Genomic DNA, 15317 nt, shown 5'->3' with positions numbered 1-15317 from the left:
GGACTCCGATTTTATGTTATTAATGTTTTTTGATAACTTTGTTTTTATCTATACTAGTTTAATTTCTGCTCAGTGTACCTGTTAAGCCACATTACTTTGTTTTGTGAAAAATATAACTACAACTAGAGTATTTTCACACTTATTTAATTGATATACAGCAACGCCTGAATGTCTTAAGGGGTGTGTCACTATAAATAGCAATATATTATACAATATATAATGCAACAGTGCACTAATGTGAAAATGTATCAATGCCATTGGTACGAACACATGCACATATGCAGGTTTTTAAGCTTCGTAAGGAAACATTATGCCCTCTTGAGTCCTCTTTCTATCAGCCTCCTCACCTATTAGACTGGCAATCAAGATCGATGGTTTTCAGAATCACCCCAAAAAGCATATTTATTCCTGCATTTAAAATTAAATGCAAATAGGGCAATAGATGGGTTTATATCGTTTTTGTGTAAAACTGTGTAAAAATTGACTCCTCCTGCAAATGGTTGAAACTTATTTGCATTTGGGTGGTTAAAGTTTAGGTTCATTAAAATTCTCTAGCATCCCATCTCCTGTATTCTGATGGATGTTACAAAATGTGTTGTAGTCATTTTAGTAGAGCTCTTGTACTATTAAACATCCCTGTTCAGCAGTATAACTACTGATGTTTTTTTCTTTTGTAGCAGGAGCAATATGAAAGTACAATTGGATTTAAATTACCCAGTTACAAGGCAGCAAAGAGGTTGTGGAAGGTCTGTGTCGAACATCACACCTTTTTCAGGTAAATGTTTAATATTTAAAAACCTTTGAATTCAATGATATGTGGATGGGAAGAGAAATGATTCCTGTGTGGCTTATGGGAAAGGTTAACTGTGCAGTCAACAAAATCCCTGAAATTAAATGGTTTATATATACTATCTTTTCTTTTAGGGACGGATTAATCTTCCCTCCAGGATTACTCTGCCACCAAATCATTACACTTTCATTGAGACATTGGGCCCAGTTCTCTGATTGACACACTTTAGGAAAAAAATATGATAAACTTGCTCCCTGTCCTAAAATTCTTATTGTCACGTTCTGCTTCAAAAGAGGACCAAAATAGCTGTCTGCAGGCTCCTTGAGATCGATTTTAAAATGTGGAGACTATGGGAGATAACTTCTTGACTCCTGTCGGCCTCGCCCTCCTCACCATGAGCATTATCAACCATCTAGGCTGCTATCTTGCAGCTATATGGGAACTGGCAAAGCGGACTGGTGTCATTCTTCTCGCCCACATAAAAAATCCTTTGTCAGATGTGGTCTACGATGGTTTGGATGCTTCCAAACAGGTGAAGTGTGGCCATGATTCTGCTGATACTATTTCTTGATTGATGGGTTCAGCTGTCACTCTATGCCGACGTTCTAGGATGCTGTCAGACTTTTCTTGTAATGTCCCAGACGCTATTATTGAAATATTCTTTGATTATAAACACCTAGGCAAAAAGGCTGACTTCTTTCATGTGCTTCAAGAACGGCAGAGCTACAGCTTGCTCACTGGACTTATTTTTTACAGCTAGGTTGTTCCATAAGCAGTACAGAAAATTTCAAGGCTATTTTTTGGCTCGGCCATCTCAGCAGCACCAACCTTTGCAGGCCATCCAAACACCCATGCAGAAGTACTATCCTTTTGGGGAAACAGTGGATCTAGAGTATGCAATCGCCAATAAGAGCAACAGATCGAATACCACCTTCTTCTGCTTGCTCTGCTCCCTCAGAACTGTTGATTCCCCCTTTAAGCCACCGCCTTATGTGAGCCGACCGTGGGGTCTGGGGGTGCAGTTGTCCTTCATGGCCATGTTGTTTGATGGGACTCTCGTGTATGGGAGCAGGGTATACTACATTCTCGAGTGGTTCAAGGAGTGCAGGGCCCGGTACCCTCTTTGGGCTAATATTCCCTTCTTCGCCAACCTCATCAGCTCTACCACTCTTATTGCGACTTTGGCAGAGGTGCCCCATACCACTAGCCAATCCAACCTCCACAAGGCACCCAGCAGTTTTGTGGTCGAAGCCATGGTGCCCACTGCCTCCACGATCAAGGTCAATGCCATGGGCCTCCCAGTCCACCACCGCTCCTGGAGCCCCACATGCCGTACCCCTTTAGGTTCCCTTAGCGGGGCACAGCCACCCAGTGCGAGCCAGGATCCAACCATTCTTGCTGGGTTGACAGGCCATAACATCGAACAGGTGTGTTGTGCGAATTGTTCCAAATGATGATGCCCTGTCCTTCTTTTCTACTGAACACCTTCCATCGTCCCCCCAGGGACTGAAAGAGGAGCATCTCTCTGTTTCGCGACATGAAGTGCAAGCCCTTTTGGCCAAAGGGGCTATTGAGAGGGTGCCCGCGCTGCAAGTAGGACATGGTTGTTACTTTCTGGTGCCCAAAAAAGATGGAGGTCATCCTTCTATTTTAGACCTGCACTCTCTCAATACCTTCAACTGGAAGGAGAAATTCTAAATGCTTACACTAGCCCAGGTCTGATCTGTCTTAAACCCTGGAGACTGGAAGGTGGCGTGGAACCAGAAGGATGCCTTCTTTCATATATCCATTCTGCAGTCCCTTCTGCACTAGTTCGTGGTGTGAACAAGGCATTTTCATTTTACTGTGCTCCTCTTTAGTCTCACCAGTGGGGGGGGGGGGGGGGGGAGGGGGGGGTGAGTGGGTGGGTGGGTGTGTGTGTGTGCGCGTTCACAAAAGCGAGCGGTGGTGGCAGCACTTCTTTGAATTTTAGGGGAGCTAGTTTTCCCTTACCTTGACTACTCTTTTTAAGAGGTGCTCCCCCAGGCAGTTATCAGCTGACTGTAGCAAACCTCCTGTCGTCTTAAGGGTTCACAGTCAACCTGCCAAAGTGGTACCTCAGATACTCCCTTTCATTGGTGTTATTGTGGACACAGTTCAGGTTATGATCCCAATCGTAGCCTCGGGCCTGGATTTGAGTGAGGTTTACTCTGAGGTTGCGCGGACTGATGTGCTCCTGCACCCTGTTGCCCGAGCACGCCAGGAGCCGAATGCAGGCTCTACAGTAGGATCTGCAGTCTCTATGGGCCCATCATAAAGGGGATGAACACTCCATTTTTGCACTTCTGCTCATTGGAGTTGCCAAGGTGTTTGTCACTCAGAGACGTATTCTGCCTCGTGTGAATCTTTGAAACCCTGTATGCTTTTTCGCCAATACCACTCCTGCCATGAATTCTTAGGAAGATCAGGACGGACTGTGCCCAAGTTATCCCAGAGGCTCTGGATTAAGCACATAAAGTATGGTATCCAGAACGCCTTCTCTTGAGCATCTGTCATCCTATCAGGCTGCTCCTCCAGAAGGACCTGCTGTTGCAACAGGACATGGTTCTGCACCTGGGTCTTTGCATTCTCTATCTTCATGCTTGGAGATTAAGCGGCGACCCCTGATTACCTTTGACCTTCTGGAGGTGGTTGATGTCATATTGGCAGCCAAGTGCCACTCAACAAAAACGTTATATGCCTCTGGATTGTTTGGACAAATTTGTGGCTCAGTGTGGCACTCTTGTCCCTAGACAGGCAAAGAATTGCTCTGAACACAGTTTAGGGGTACCTTTCAACTTTTTTTTCATTTTTATTTTTTTTATTTTTTACAGTTGCTGGACCAGCCCTCGTTTTTCTCCAGTTATGCACTTTTTGAAAAGTTTACATTTGTTTTCTCCCTCTCCCTTTGTCATGCCACACTGGAGCCTTAACTTGGTCCTTATGTTTCTGATGTTAGTTTCCTTCAAGCCGCTTTACAGCTACTCCTTCTGGGCTTCCCAACCTCAAAACAGTGTTACAAGCTCTTTGTGCCAACCTACTGTACACTCCTTCCCTTCTACCCAGACAAGCTGATTTTGCAGACACAGGAATATTTATTGCCTGAAATTGTGATGTCATTCCACAATGATCAAAACATCACCTTGTCAGCATTCTATACGCCGCTTCATCCCTCTAAGGAGGACCAGAGACTCTTCAGTTTGTATCTCAGGAGAGCTCTAATCTTTTATATTGAGCTAACAGAGAACAAAGAGGGGACAGTCCGCTCTTTGTGGGGTTCTCTGGAGCAAAAAAAGACAATGGTAAGTACTGGAAAAGAAGCAGCCTCCAAAAAGACTGCCAAATCTACTACCGCTGTGTTGGCACAAAGCGCCTTAGCCATTCGCCTTTCTGCTACGTGGGCATCCCTCAATAAGTTCCACACTATTGTCTGGACAGTTAGGTTCTCCAAGAGGGGCATTTTGCTTGTTCGGTCGTGCAGGAATTTCTGGTTTGTCCATGTACAGAGCCACCTCCAAGTGGGTGCTGCTTTGGTATCTTTTAAAAAGGAGAGTAATCTGGCTAGTAGTCTCAGAATAACAAGTTTCATACCTTTGGTAGCGCTGTGTCTGGCAGATTCCTCCCCGATCCTCCAATTCTCCCTATTCTGTGGTTGGACTCCATCCATTAATATGACCCATAGTCTAGGTATCTGCACACTGGTCACATCAGTTTGCATGTGGGGCTCTGTGTCTGGAGGGGGACAGATACTCTCGGAAGCAGCTTATGTCTGCACTCAGGAGCGGTGCCTATATAGACTCAGCTCGTAATTTCAAAAGCGAAACAGCTCAATGCAGAGCAGACTTGGAACAACCTACTGGGCACAGAGATACTGTTTAATAGTTACTGATTCCGTTTTGACGCCTGGTTAATATTCAAAAGATAAGGACCCTGCTGCTAGATAGTTTAATCTGAAAGAAGCAGGTTAGTATTAGATTCCCTACATTAGAATATCACCAGGCGTCAGACTGGATACGGAAATTTTTGCATAGCAGTACTCTTGCGCGTCAGTAGTCGTCTGCGGTTCCGCGTCCGTCGTCGGCGTCGTGATGACGTCGGAGTACTTAAACACCGCCTCCGCGTGCTGACGTCAGTTCTTAGACACAGCTTTTCCGCGCCAAAAACGCAGAGCATGTCAAAAACCAACACTGGTGCCATTGAAACTAGGGCCCTGAAAGGGGATAACCTTAACCCTAGATATCGGTTCGCAGAACTGGGAGGATGGGTGGGGCGGTAAGGAATCATATACTAACTACTGTTTCTTACAGATATATCGTTACCGAAGGTAAGTAACTTGTTCATCGGAAAGAAACAGGTTAGTATTAGATTACTTTAGAATAGATACCCCAGCAATACCAACCCCGGTGGTGGGTCTGCGAACCAATAATCACACCCGAAGGTCCTGGAGGACGGAACGGCCAAAGAAGCCATCCCTCCAGACTTGGCTGTCCAAGCAGTAGTGTCTTGCGAACGTGTGCAGCGAGGCCCACGTAGCTGCCTGACAAATGTCCTGCAAGGGGACTCCCCGACCCAGGGCAGTGGTAGCCGCCGTGGCCCGAGTGGAATGGGCCCTCAGCCCAACAGGAGGCTCCTTCCTTGCCAAGGTTTAACAAGCCTTGATACACAGGACGACCCACCGAGAGATGGTTCGCTTGTGTACCGCCCGTCCCTTCTTAGCGCCCACATAACCAACAAAGAGTTGGTCATCCACCCGGAACTGGCGTGTGCGATCCAAATAGAATGAGAGCGCACGTTTTGGGTCCAGACGGTGGAGCCGCTCTTCCTCCTTTGAGGGATGCGGAGGTGGAAAGAAGGTGGGCAAGGTGATAGACTGCCCAATGTGGAAGGCCGTGACAACCTTGGGCAGGAAAGAGGGTCTTGTCCGCAACACAACCTTGTCCGGATGGACAGAAAGGAAAGGAGGTTTAGAGAAAAGAGCCTGAAGCTCACTCACTCTCCTGGCAGAGGTGATGGCAACCAGCAAAGCAGTCTTCAAAGTAAGAAGGCGGATAGGACAGTTGTGAAGTGGCTCAAAGGGAGCGCACATCAGATAAGTAAGAACCAGGTTCAAGTCCCACTGAGGCATCACGAAGGAAACAGGTGGAAACGTGTGGGTGATGCCTTTCAGAAAGCGATTTACAATAGGGGACTTGAACAAAGATGGATCTCTGCCCCTCTTTCTGAGGTCTTTATCTTTTGAATATTAACCAGGCGTCAAAACGGAATCAGTAACTTTTAAACAGTATCTCTGTGCCCAGTAGGTTGTTCCAAGTCTGCTCTGAGCTGTTTCGCTTTTGAAATTACGTGCTGAGTCTATATAGGCACCGCTCCCGGTAGCAGACATAAGCTGCTTCCAAGAGTATCTGTCCCCCTCCAGACACAGAGCCCCAAATGCAAACTGATGTGACCAGTTTGCAGATACCTAGACTATGGGTCGTATTAATGGATGGAGTCCAACCACAGAATAGGGAGAATTGGAGGATCGGGGAGGAATACGCCTGGGGATATTCTAAGGTAAGGAATCTAATACTAACTACTGTTTCTTACAGATATATTGTTACCGAAGATAAGTAACTTGTTCGATAGTCTCTGCCAGGGTCCACGTTGCCCTTGCAAGTCTGGAAGATCATAGGTCATCACCATCCTCATCATGGTTGTTCCCCTCGGATTTGGTTCTACTGATCAGTGCGCAATAAATTCATGGCTTTTGGTGTCATGAACCTGAGAATGCTTGGTACAAGGGCTCCTAATCTTGGTCAACTGGCTTTTGAAGGCTTCAATCGTCACCCCTGCTGACGATACTGACTGGATGGTCCTGTAGAGAATGTATATGAAATCAGAGTTGCAATCCACTTCAAGACAAGGTTTATTCTAGTGAAGCTTGACAGGCTGTAAAATGCATTTTCGTACAGGTGGAAGATGTGTGATATGCAAGTAATCAAAATGTACTTTCTCCAGAGAAAATACATAAAGCCCTCGACCTGACATATCTATGCATGCTCGAAAATTCTGTCTGAAAGTAATTTGTAACTTAACAGAAGATGTTTTAAAACACTCACTTCCACTCACCCCTTCACTGGTGGTAGTTCATCTATTGATCCTTTAGTCACTGTGAAGTTCACATAATTTAAAAGGGAATCTTGTTTGTTGTCTAGCTAATGTTCCTGCTTAGTTGTATTTCGTCTCTGTGCTTACCATTGGCCTCTTCAAATAGAGGAGATACTTTTAAGAGCTTTACTGAGCTACATTCATTGAGGCTGTTGCTGATAAGCTGAGATTTCCTGTTGAAAATGTAATAATGCTCTTCAGCCACAGTGGTAACTTACTCGCTACTTTATTGCACTGTTGAGGTAGTTTCAGCCTGTCTAGAACAGTGTCCTCTTTTCATGCCACAAATTCTTCCCTTGAGGTTGAAGCTGAATATTAAGCAGGATTCTGCCATCTCTGACTCGCTCGGATTAGAAGGGTAACCATTCCACACACAGGATTGTTCTTATCTAAGCTGCATACTCTTTTCTTGCTTTTCTCCAGTTCTGCTCAGAATGTAATTATGTCTACTAGGCTGGGAGCCAACTTTGTCTCATCTTGTTCAGTTTTGGGCATGAAGGTGCTAGTGCTTGAAAATGGTTCATCGAACATGCACTGTATATAGATTTAGATGGCTAGGGTAGGTGTAAAGTTCTGCTTCTTTTTTACCTTGTGCATGCAAAAAATCCCGAGGCCAAGATTGGGATGCACACCAAGAAAACTGAGAGAAAAAAAATGAAGACCTTGCCTCTACTAGGCCAATGCCCCTACATGATGGCTGGCTTTTATTATTCTGTGTGTGATGAGGTGCATAAATACGTGGCACATGTTCAACATTATGTTAGCACCATCAGTGCTGTAGCAATTCCCCCTCTGTGCTAACTCTGATTTATTCCCATTGTTCATGACGAGCTCAGCTCGTCATGAGCACACGAGCAGTGTACTGCATGACGAGCTGAGCTCGTCATGAGCATCAAAGGGGTTAAAGAGGAGCACCATCCGTTGTTGAATAGAGAAAGGAGGCTGGTAAACAGCAAGTAGAAATTATTAAGAATCTTCATATTTCAACCAAGCGCATGTATTGAAAGTTTTCACATGAGGCCAAGTTTGCTTGTGGTGCACTAGGGTTAGTCAACATAGGCAACCTAAAGTTGACTGACTAGGGTTATTTATTTTACGTCTGTTAATGTTAACATTTGAAAGTGCACAGAGTTATTGCATTGCATGACTTTCAAGTTGAGACTTATCCCTTCACTCATAGAAGAAGAGTGTCCAATGTATACAATCCTTGAACTTTATGGACACAGGCATCCTTGTTGATGAACATTTAAGAAAGGTTTTATATACATAAATGTATGTATTTATTTATTTATTCAGTGTTTTATATAGCGCAAACTAGACCCTATAGGGTATCAGAGCGCTTCACAGTAAAGACGTAAATACTAATTTCTTTAGTACATTTCCCTGGAAAGCATTTAACATATTAAAATCTATTAGTAACTTCACCCAGCAACGTAGACTTTTGCACATTCACGGAATGTAAGCCTAGAGGAACCATATTGCATATTAGTACGTTAGCACTAAGGAATGTGAGAACCTATACATAACAGGTGTAATAGAACCTTAGCAAGAGATGGTCATGAGTAGTTAAACAAGAGTTTTTAGGGAAACCTTATGAGATTGTTCGGTGAAGGTTACGGTAGGAAATTGCTCATTAGAAAGATCTTGGCTTCTTTCTTAAATCTTGCAGAGTTTGGTAACCTGATGCTTGGAGGCAGCGAGTTCCAGATTCTCGGTGCAGCTCCGGAGAACGCTCTGTTATAAGTTTTTTCTTCTGGAAAATCAGTGGCTTTAGCACTAGATCTCTGGCGCTCTTGGAAATTCTCTTCCACCGGAAATCTCCAATTTCTGAGTTGGATACCTTGGTGTATTAAGTGTAACGTTTTGTGTGTGATGCACACCATTTTGAGTTGAATTCTGGCTTCGCATGGTAGTAAATTCAGCGCCTTCAGGTGAGGAGAGATGTGTTCGAATTGTTTTAAACATGTTATAAGCCTCGTTGCTGTGTTGAAGCAGGCTTTTAGAGGAGCTGTTGCGATCTTGGGAAGCACTGAAAGTATTATGCATCCATATTTAATCCTCAAGATTACTAATGCCTGGACTGCCAGTTTCCAAAGCTGAAAAAGTTAATCTGTGGGAAAGACTTTAAAATAGTTTAGAGGATGTTATTAAAGGTCTAATCCTGCTATATGGGAATGTTAATTCTTGTAAAGCATGACCTTCACCAATGTGTCTTGCTATCCTTACACTATCTTTCTAAGAGATATAAACCGGAGACAGCTGTTTGCAGGAATTCTAGTGGACAGATTGACATCAGATCTGAAAGCATTGCCTTATGTACTGTGGTTTGTAGGGAGAGATCAAAATTATTATCAGTGTGTAATGTTAGTGCTGTGGAACAATTTATACTGATTGTATTCCAGCAAACTGGCACTATCCTACTGCAGCGATCCTGTATAGGTAGAGTTACCACGGAAGAGGTGTGAAACAAATAATAATGTAATGCTCTTGTAGGAAACCATTAGCTTTCCTATCTAGATTCTGGTTGGAAACCCTGAACACTTCCAATTTGCTATGCTGACTTTTGTCCTTACCTTAGCACCTCAGATGTTCATGATCAGTGATTTATGTATTCCCCTTCCTTCGATTACTGACGGCTCACAGTGGGCTTGCTGCTGTCAGTCACAAACCTCCCCTAGATAGCGGCAGACCTCTTTGGTCTCCTCTGGATTTTCATTCAATGAGCTTAAGTCCTTTGGGATCCCTTTGCAGAGCATTCACTGCATAGAGGCAATCCTGGATGTGGTTGTATTCAACTGCTGTACAGAGTCCGGTACCTTAAAAATATGTACCTGATGTTTTAGGCTCAGTCCTGTGTCTCTGAGAATGGTTTTGAGTCTTCTTGAGCTCCATGTTTCATTAATCCTCCTCTTCCTCTACTATAGATGGCACATGCAGAAACTGCACTAAATTGCCTCTTTGATTCTTCACAGACCTCTCAAGAGATGGCTTACAAGCACATGTGGTAGCAGACAAACGCCATCCTTACAATTGTCAACCACTCTCTTTTTTCAACCCAGATGTCATGGTTGTAACAGATACGCTGTTACAGGTTTGGAGAGGCCTTCTGGAGGAGGTGGAGAGGCAGGACATCTGGTTCAGAGCAGAGAACCATCAATCTTTCAGAGCTTCTTACCAACCATCATGGAAAGGTTGCTACCACTCCTAACGAACAACGCAACAGTCATTTGGTACTGCAACAAGCAAGGCAGGGTCCTGGATCCTTATTGTAAGAGGCTGTATATCTCTGATGCTCACTGGAGCTGACATCTGCTAGATTGACCACAAGTGCACCCTCATCATGGGGGGTACAGAGTTTCTGCGAAGTGGGACACTTTCTGGCTAGATCTGTTAGCCTAATAAGACTAAAATCGTCTCGGGCTTCTTATGTTCCCTTCTGGATGGGCCTTGTCTAGCAGTTTGTGATAGACTATTCCCATGACGAACAGTGTCAGTACTAATTTGCATAAGTCAAGCCTCTGTCCACTGAAGTGCAGTGGAACAGTGTCAGTACTAATTTGCATAAGTCAAGCCTCTGTCCACTGAAGTGCAGTGGGTGAAAAATTATGGGTTTGAATGCTATAAAGAGTAATTGCCATTGGTTCATACTATTTGCAAGCATTCTTGGCATCTCCTTTTGTTTGTTTGAAAGTCAGGGCAGACCATCCCTATGTCATCTTAATAGCCCCAGACGGGACCACAAGAGTGTGATGCACAGAGCACTTGAGCATTTCCTCTCCGATCTAGCAACCTATTGAGGAGGTCTCCTGCCTCGCTTACAGGGTAGAGTAGTACTCTAGAATATCTCCACAACCCCCACCTCCATGCATGGAGATTGAGATTCAGTTGTTAAATGTTTTTGATTTGCGGCCAGAATGGACAGATGCCATTCTTGAAGCCATATGCTCATCCACGAGTTTCATCAACACTTAGTGCTTGTAAAAATATGTTGCTTGGTGTGATGTCCGTCATCTTGACCCTTTACAGGCCAAACTTTTTCATACATTGTTTGTTTTGTTGTTGGGTTAGCAAATTTTGTGTGTAACTAGGTGTTTGAGGCATATGAGCTGTAGATTGTATACTTTACCATAGATCGCCATCTGGTGTTGGGCTCGGATGTTAGTAGTTTGTTTTTGTTGAAGAAGTCTTTGTAGTCACGAGATAGGTGACTCCACCTTCTAGTGATAGTGCGCATGGGCATCGACTCCATCTTTATATTGTTTTTTTTCCGCCATCGGGTTTGGATGTGAATTGCTGTGCTCCGGCCGGGGGCGTTATCGAAACCCCTTCGCCGCGCAATCACTCACCTCTCGACGGTATTGTCTCAATCACGTTTCTCTTTCGACAATCATCCTCTCAAGCTACTGGACCTAGGCTTCGACGCCGGCCATTGGGCCTACCCGGGCCCAATTTGGACGTCAATGGAACAGACTCCTTCAAATGTGGTGCTTAGTTCCCTCACTCGGACCTACACGAGGTGTGTAATCTTTGCCTCTCTCCAGAGCACGAAGAAAACACCTGAAAGGCCTGTGTATCATTCAGGTCCAAGAAAACCATCCGTGATCATAGGGCTCGATGCCACAAAATGACCTGGGGAAGCACTTAGATTGCAGACATCTTTGAACCAGGTACTGATCCCCTTGCAGAACAAGGAATGGAGGAAGAACAGATCTCAGTCTCCGAAGCCGATGACTAAGACGACGTAGTCACTCCAGCTCAAGGTGCTGTGAGTACCGAGACCCCTGTCCTACCCACTCCCATACAAGAGGCTCCGGTAACACCTTCGCCCTCGGGCCTGGGTCCACACCGGACGAATATTTCAGACACCCCGCCCTCTGACTCGGCTATGAAACCAAAAGATAAGCCTCCCGGCTTGGGCTAGGGCCAACCCTGCTCCAGTACAGATAAAACACCTTTGGGACCGACGCCCAAACACAGAAATGTGCCACGACCGGTGCCGAGAACACCTTCGACACCGAAGTCCTTGGTGCTCGAAACAGACAAAAGACAAGTCTCCGGAGCAGAAACAGTCAAAAACGAAGTCTTTGGAGCCAAAACAGACTAAACCAAAGTCTTCGGAACCAAAAAACGTCCCTGAACAGAAAACACCTACACCTAAGCCTAAACAGGATAAAACCCCTCAGAATGCAAAAGAACCTGCAGACCATAAATCATCCGCTCTGAAAAAGGACACCGGATCCAAACACCTTTCTGCACCGGACCTTCCAGATCCAAAGCAGAAAATAATACATACTGATCCAGACACTGGTTATATCACTTCCACACTGAAAAGGAACACGGACTATACACAAGATTCTACAGTTCCCCCTAAATAAAGAAATATAGGCACTCATACCTCTCCTCCTCCTACTGATCCCAATCTACTAATTTCTCCAGTACATTCCCCACAACCCTCAATTTCACTTCCACCACTAGACGAAGATAATGATTATGGGGGTGGGGATGGGGACAGGGAGGAGAATACAAACCCACAAGGGGATAATGATGACGCACATACCATCCCACAAGATCCAGATCCCTGGCAGGATTAGAATACTGATCCAGATCTACACAATAACCCGGACCTATATCCATCTCGCCCATCCCCTCCAGATGATAATGTGGGGTTTGCGCATCTAATCACCAGGGGTGCACAATATCATAGTGTACAGTTGCACTCAGATCCCTTAGAGGAAGACTTCCTATTAGAAATCTTCGCTCAGTCTCAAATGTCACACACACCCTACCAATGTTGAAGGGATTGATAAAACATGCACCATAGGTATTTAAAGACCCTTTCAGAGCCAGGGTTCTTAACCCTAGAATAGATAAAAAATATAAGGCAGCTCCCAAGACCCAATATAGATCAAGGGTCAGGTCCATCTAGACTCCCTGGTGGTGTCTAATGCACGTAAAAGGGCCAATTCACAAACAACAGGAGATGCACCACCTCCTGACAAGGAATCAACACTTTTAGACGCATCTGGAAAACGTATTGCGTCACTAGCTGCAAATTATTGAAGAATTGCCAACACCCAGGCTTTTGCTGGCAAGATATGACAGGGCTCACTATGATGAGCTTGAAAAACGTATCCAGCATCTCCCTGACCGATATACAGACATGGCAAATTACCCGATACAAGAAGGTAAATTAATTACAAATACATCCATTAAGTGTGCTCTTGATGCAGCTGATACCGCATCTCGTGCCGTTAATACCAGCGTTCTATTACGCAGACACCCTTGGCTCCGGATTTCCGTTTTCAAACAAGAGGTCAAACCAGTATCCATAACCAGCCTTCTGACCAGGAACATCTCTTTGGACCTACAGTTGACGCATCTTGAGAAAAGATGAAAAAAGATACAGAGACTGCAAAATCTATGGGGGCCTTGCAATCGCCTTCCCAGAGAGGTTCTTTTCGTCGCTCCTTTTATAGAAGTGGCTTCAAAACCAATGCATCAGAGCAGCCTTCTTCATCTTACAAAGCCCCAATCAAAGTTCCTTTTCTAAAGGATATTTTAGAGGAGGATACAGGGGAAACAACAATAATGGAAGAGGATGTGGTAACAACACCCGCTCTTCCCCTACCGCCAAGCAATTACATCCCTCCACTTCACCCCGATCACTCCACACCTGTCGGGGGACGTCTATCACAGTTCTGACCTGTCTGGAATTCCATCATCACAGACAGGTGGGTAAGACAAATTATCCAGTATGGTAACTGCCTGGAACTCACCTCCAATCGTCCACATATCCCTCTCAAACACTGCCCAATGTCCACGGAACATTTGACTCTTTTAAAACAAGATATTCTCTCTCTCTTACAAAAAAACGCAATAAAACCAGTCCCTTTGCATCATCAGGGCACAGAGGTTTACTCGCTCTATTTTCTAATCCCAAAAAAGGATGGCTCTCTCAGACCAATACTGGACCTTAGACCCCTAAACCTCTACATTCAATCAGACCACTTCCACATGGGCACTCTCCAACAGGTGCTCCCACTACTTCAACAAGGCGACTTCCCCTCCATTTTGGATCTAAAGGACGCCCACTTTCATATTTCTATTCATCCCTCTCACACAAAATACCTCAGATTCATAGTGGACAGTCAACACTATCAATTCAAAGTCCTCCTATTCGGAGTGACCACAGCACCCAGTGTCTTCACCAAATGCCTTGCAGTTGTGGCAGCTCACTTATGAAGGCAACACATTTACTTGCTCCCTTACTTGGACGACTGTCTCATCAAAGCCAAGTCTCACAGCTCTAGTGTACAACACACACATAAAACCATTCAATTACTTCACAACTTAGGGTTCACAGTAAACCTCACCAAGTCTCGCCTTCAACCATCCAAAATACAACAGTACCTAGGAGCCACTCTAGACACTTCAATGGCCCTAGCATACCCCAATCCAGTCAGGATCTCCACCATGCAAGCTTTAATATCCCAATTTCAGCCTCAACATTGATTGCCAGCTCGAGTCTTTATGCAGCTAATCGGAATGATGGCCTTTTGCATCCTCATCGTCCCTTATGCAAGACTCCAGATGCGGCCATTACAGGAGTGTTTGGCACATCAGTGGAACCAGGCTCAAGGTCAGTTGACAGATCTGGTGTTGGTGGACAGCCACACTTCGCTGTCTGCAGTGGTGGAACTCAAAAAACTTGTCCAAAGGGTGGTCGTTCCTTGACCCTGTTCCACAGATGGTGCTAACAACAGATGCATCGCTCACCAGCTGAGGAGCTCATCTCTAAAACCAAACCGCTCAGGCCATACGGACCCATCAGCAAAAACAACTCCACATAAATCACCTGGAGTTATTAGCAATCTTTCTAGCACTAAAGTCTTTTTAACTCTTGCTAGTAGACAAAGCTGTCTTGGTACGTACAGACAACATGACAGCAATGTACAACATACAAAAAGGGGGGGTGGGTGACAGTCTCTCCAGGTTTCGCGACTATCACAAAGCATATGGAGGTGGGCTATTCATCAAAACGTATACCTCCTCATGCCATATCTCCCGGGAGTACACAATCAGATCGCTGAACTGCTCAGTCAAACACAGCAGATCCACGAATGGGAACTTCATCCTCAAGTTCTTCTTCCATTCTTTCATATGTGGGGCTACCCGTAAATAGACCTGTTTGCCACACACCAAAACGCAAAATGCGCTAGCTTCGCCTCCAGGTATCCACACCCATTGTCCAAAGGCAATGCGCTATGGATGAACTGGTCAGGCAAATTTGCATATGCTTTTTCGCCTCTCCCGCTCATTCCGCTAGTGGTTCGGAAGCTCAAACAACACTCCCTCACAATGA

The 15317-nt window shown here is 44.9% G+C and overlaps 1 protein-coding gene across 12 annotated transcripts in view; it reads left to right on the top strand.

Moving 5' to 3' along the window:
* LOC147732987 (protein 4.1-like) overlaps positions 1-15317 on the top strand; it is a 586946-nt gene that overhangs the window by 197655 nt on the left and 373974 nt on the right. For all 12 annotated transcript variants that reach the window (XM_086957538.1, XM_086957536.1, XM_086957532.1 and 9 more), the window contains exon 7: positions 678-775. In XM_086957538.1, coding sequence (XP_086813664.1) covers positions 678-775 — 98 coding nt within the window. The remainder of the gene's footprint in view (positions 1-677; positions 776-15317) is intronic.

The sequence above is a fragment of the Lissotriton vulgaris genome, chromosome 2_1, assembly GCF_964263255.1.
Source record: "Lissotriton vulgaris chromosome 2_1, aLisVul1.2, whole genome shotgun sequence".
Taxonomy (NCBI): Eukaryota; Metazoa; Chordata; class Amphibia; order Caudata; family Salamandridae; genus Lissotriton; species Lissotriton vulgaris.
Note: the sequence above shows the minus strand (reverse complement) of the source record. Positions and strands in the feature narration are given on the sequence as shown.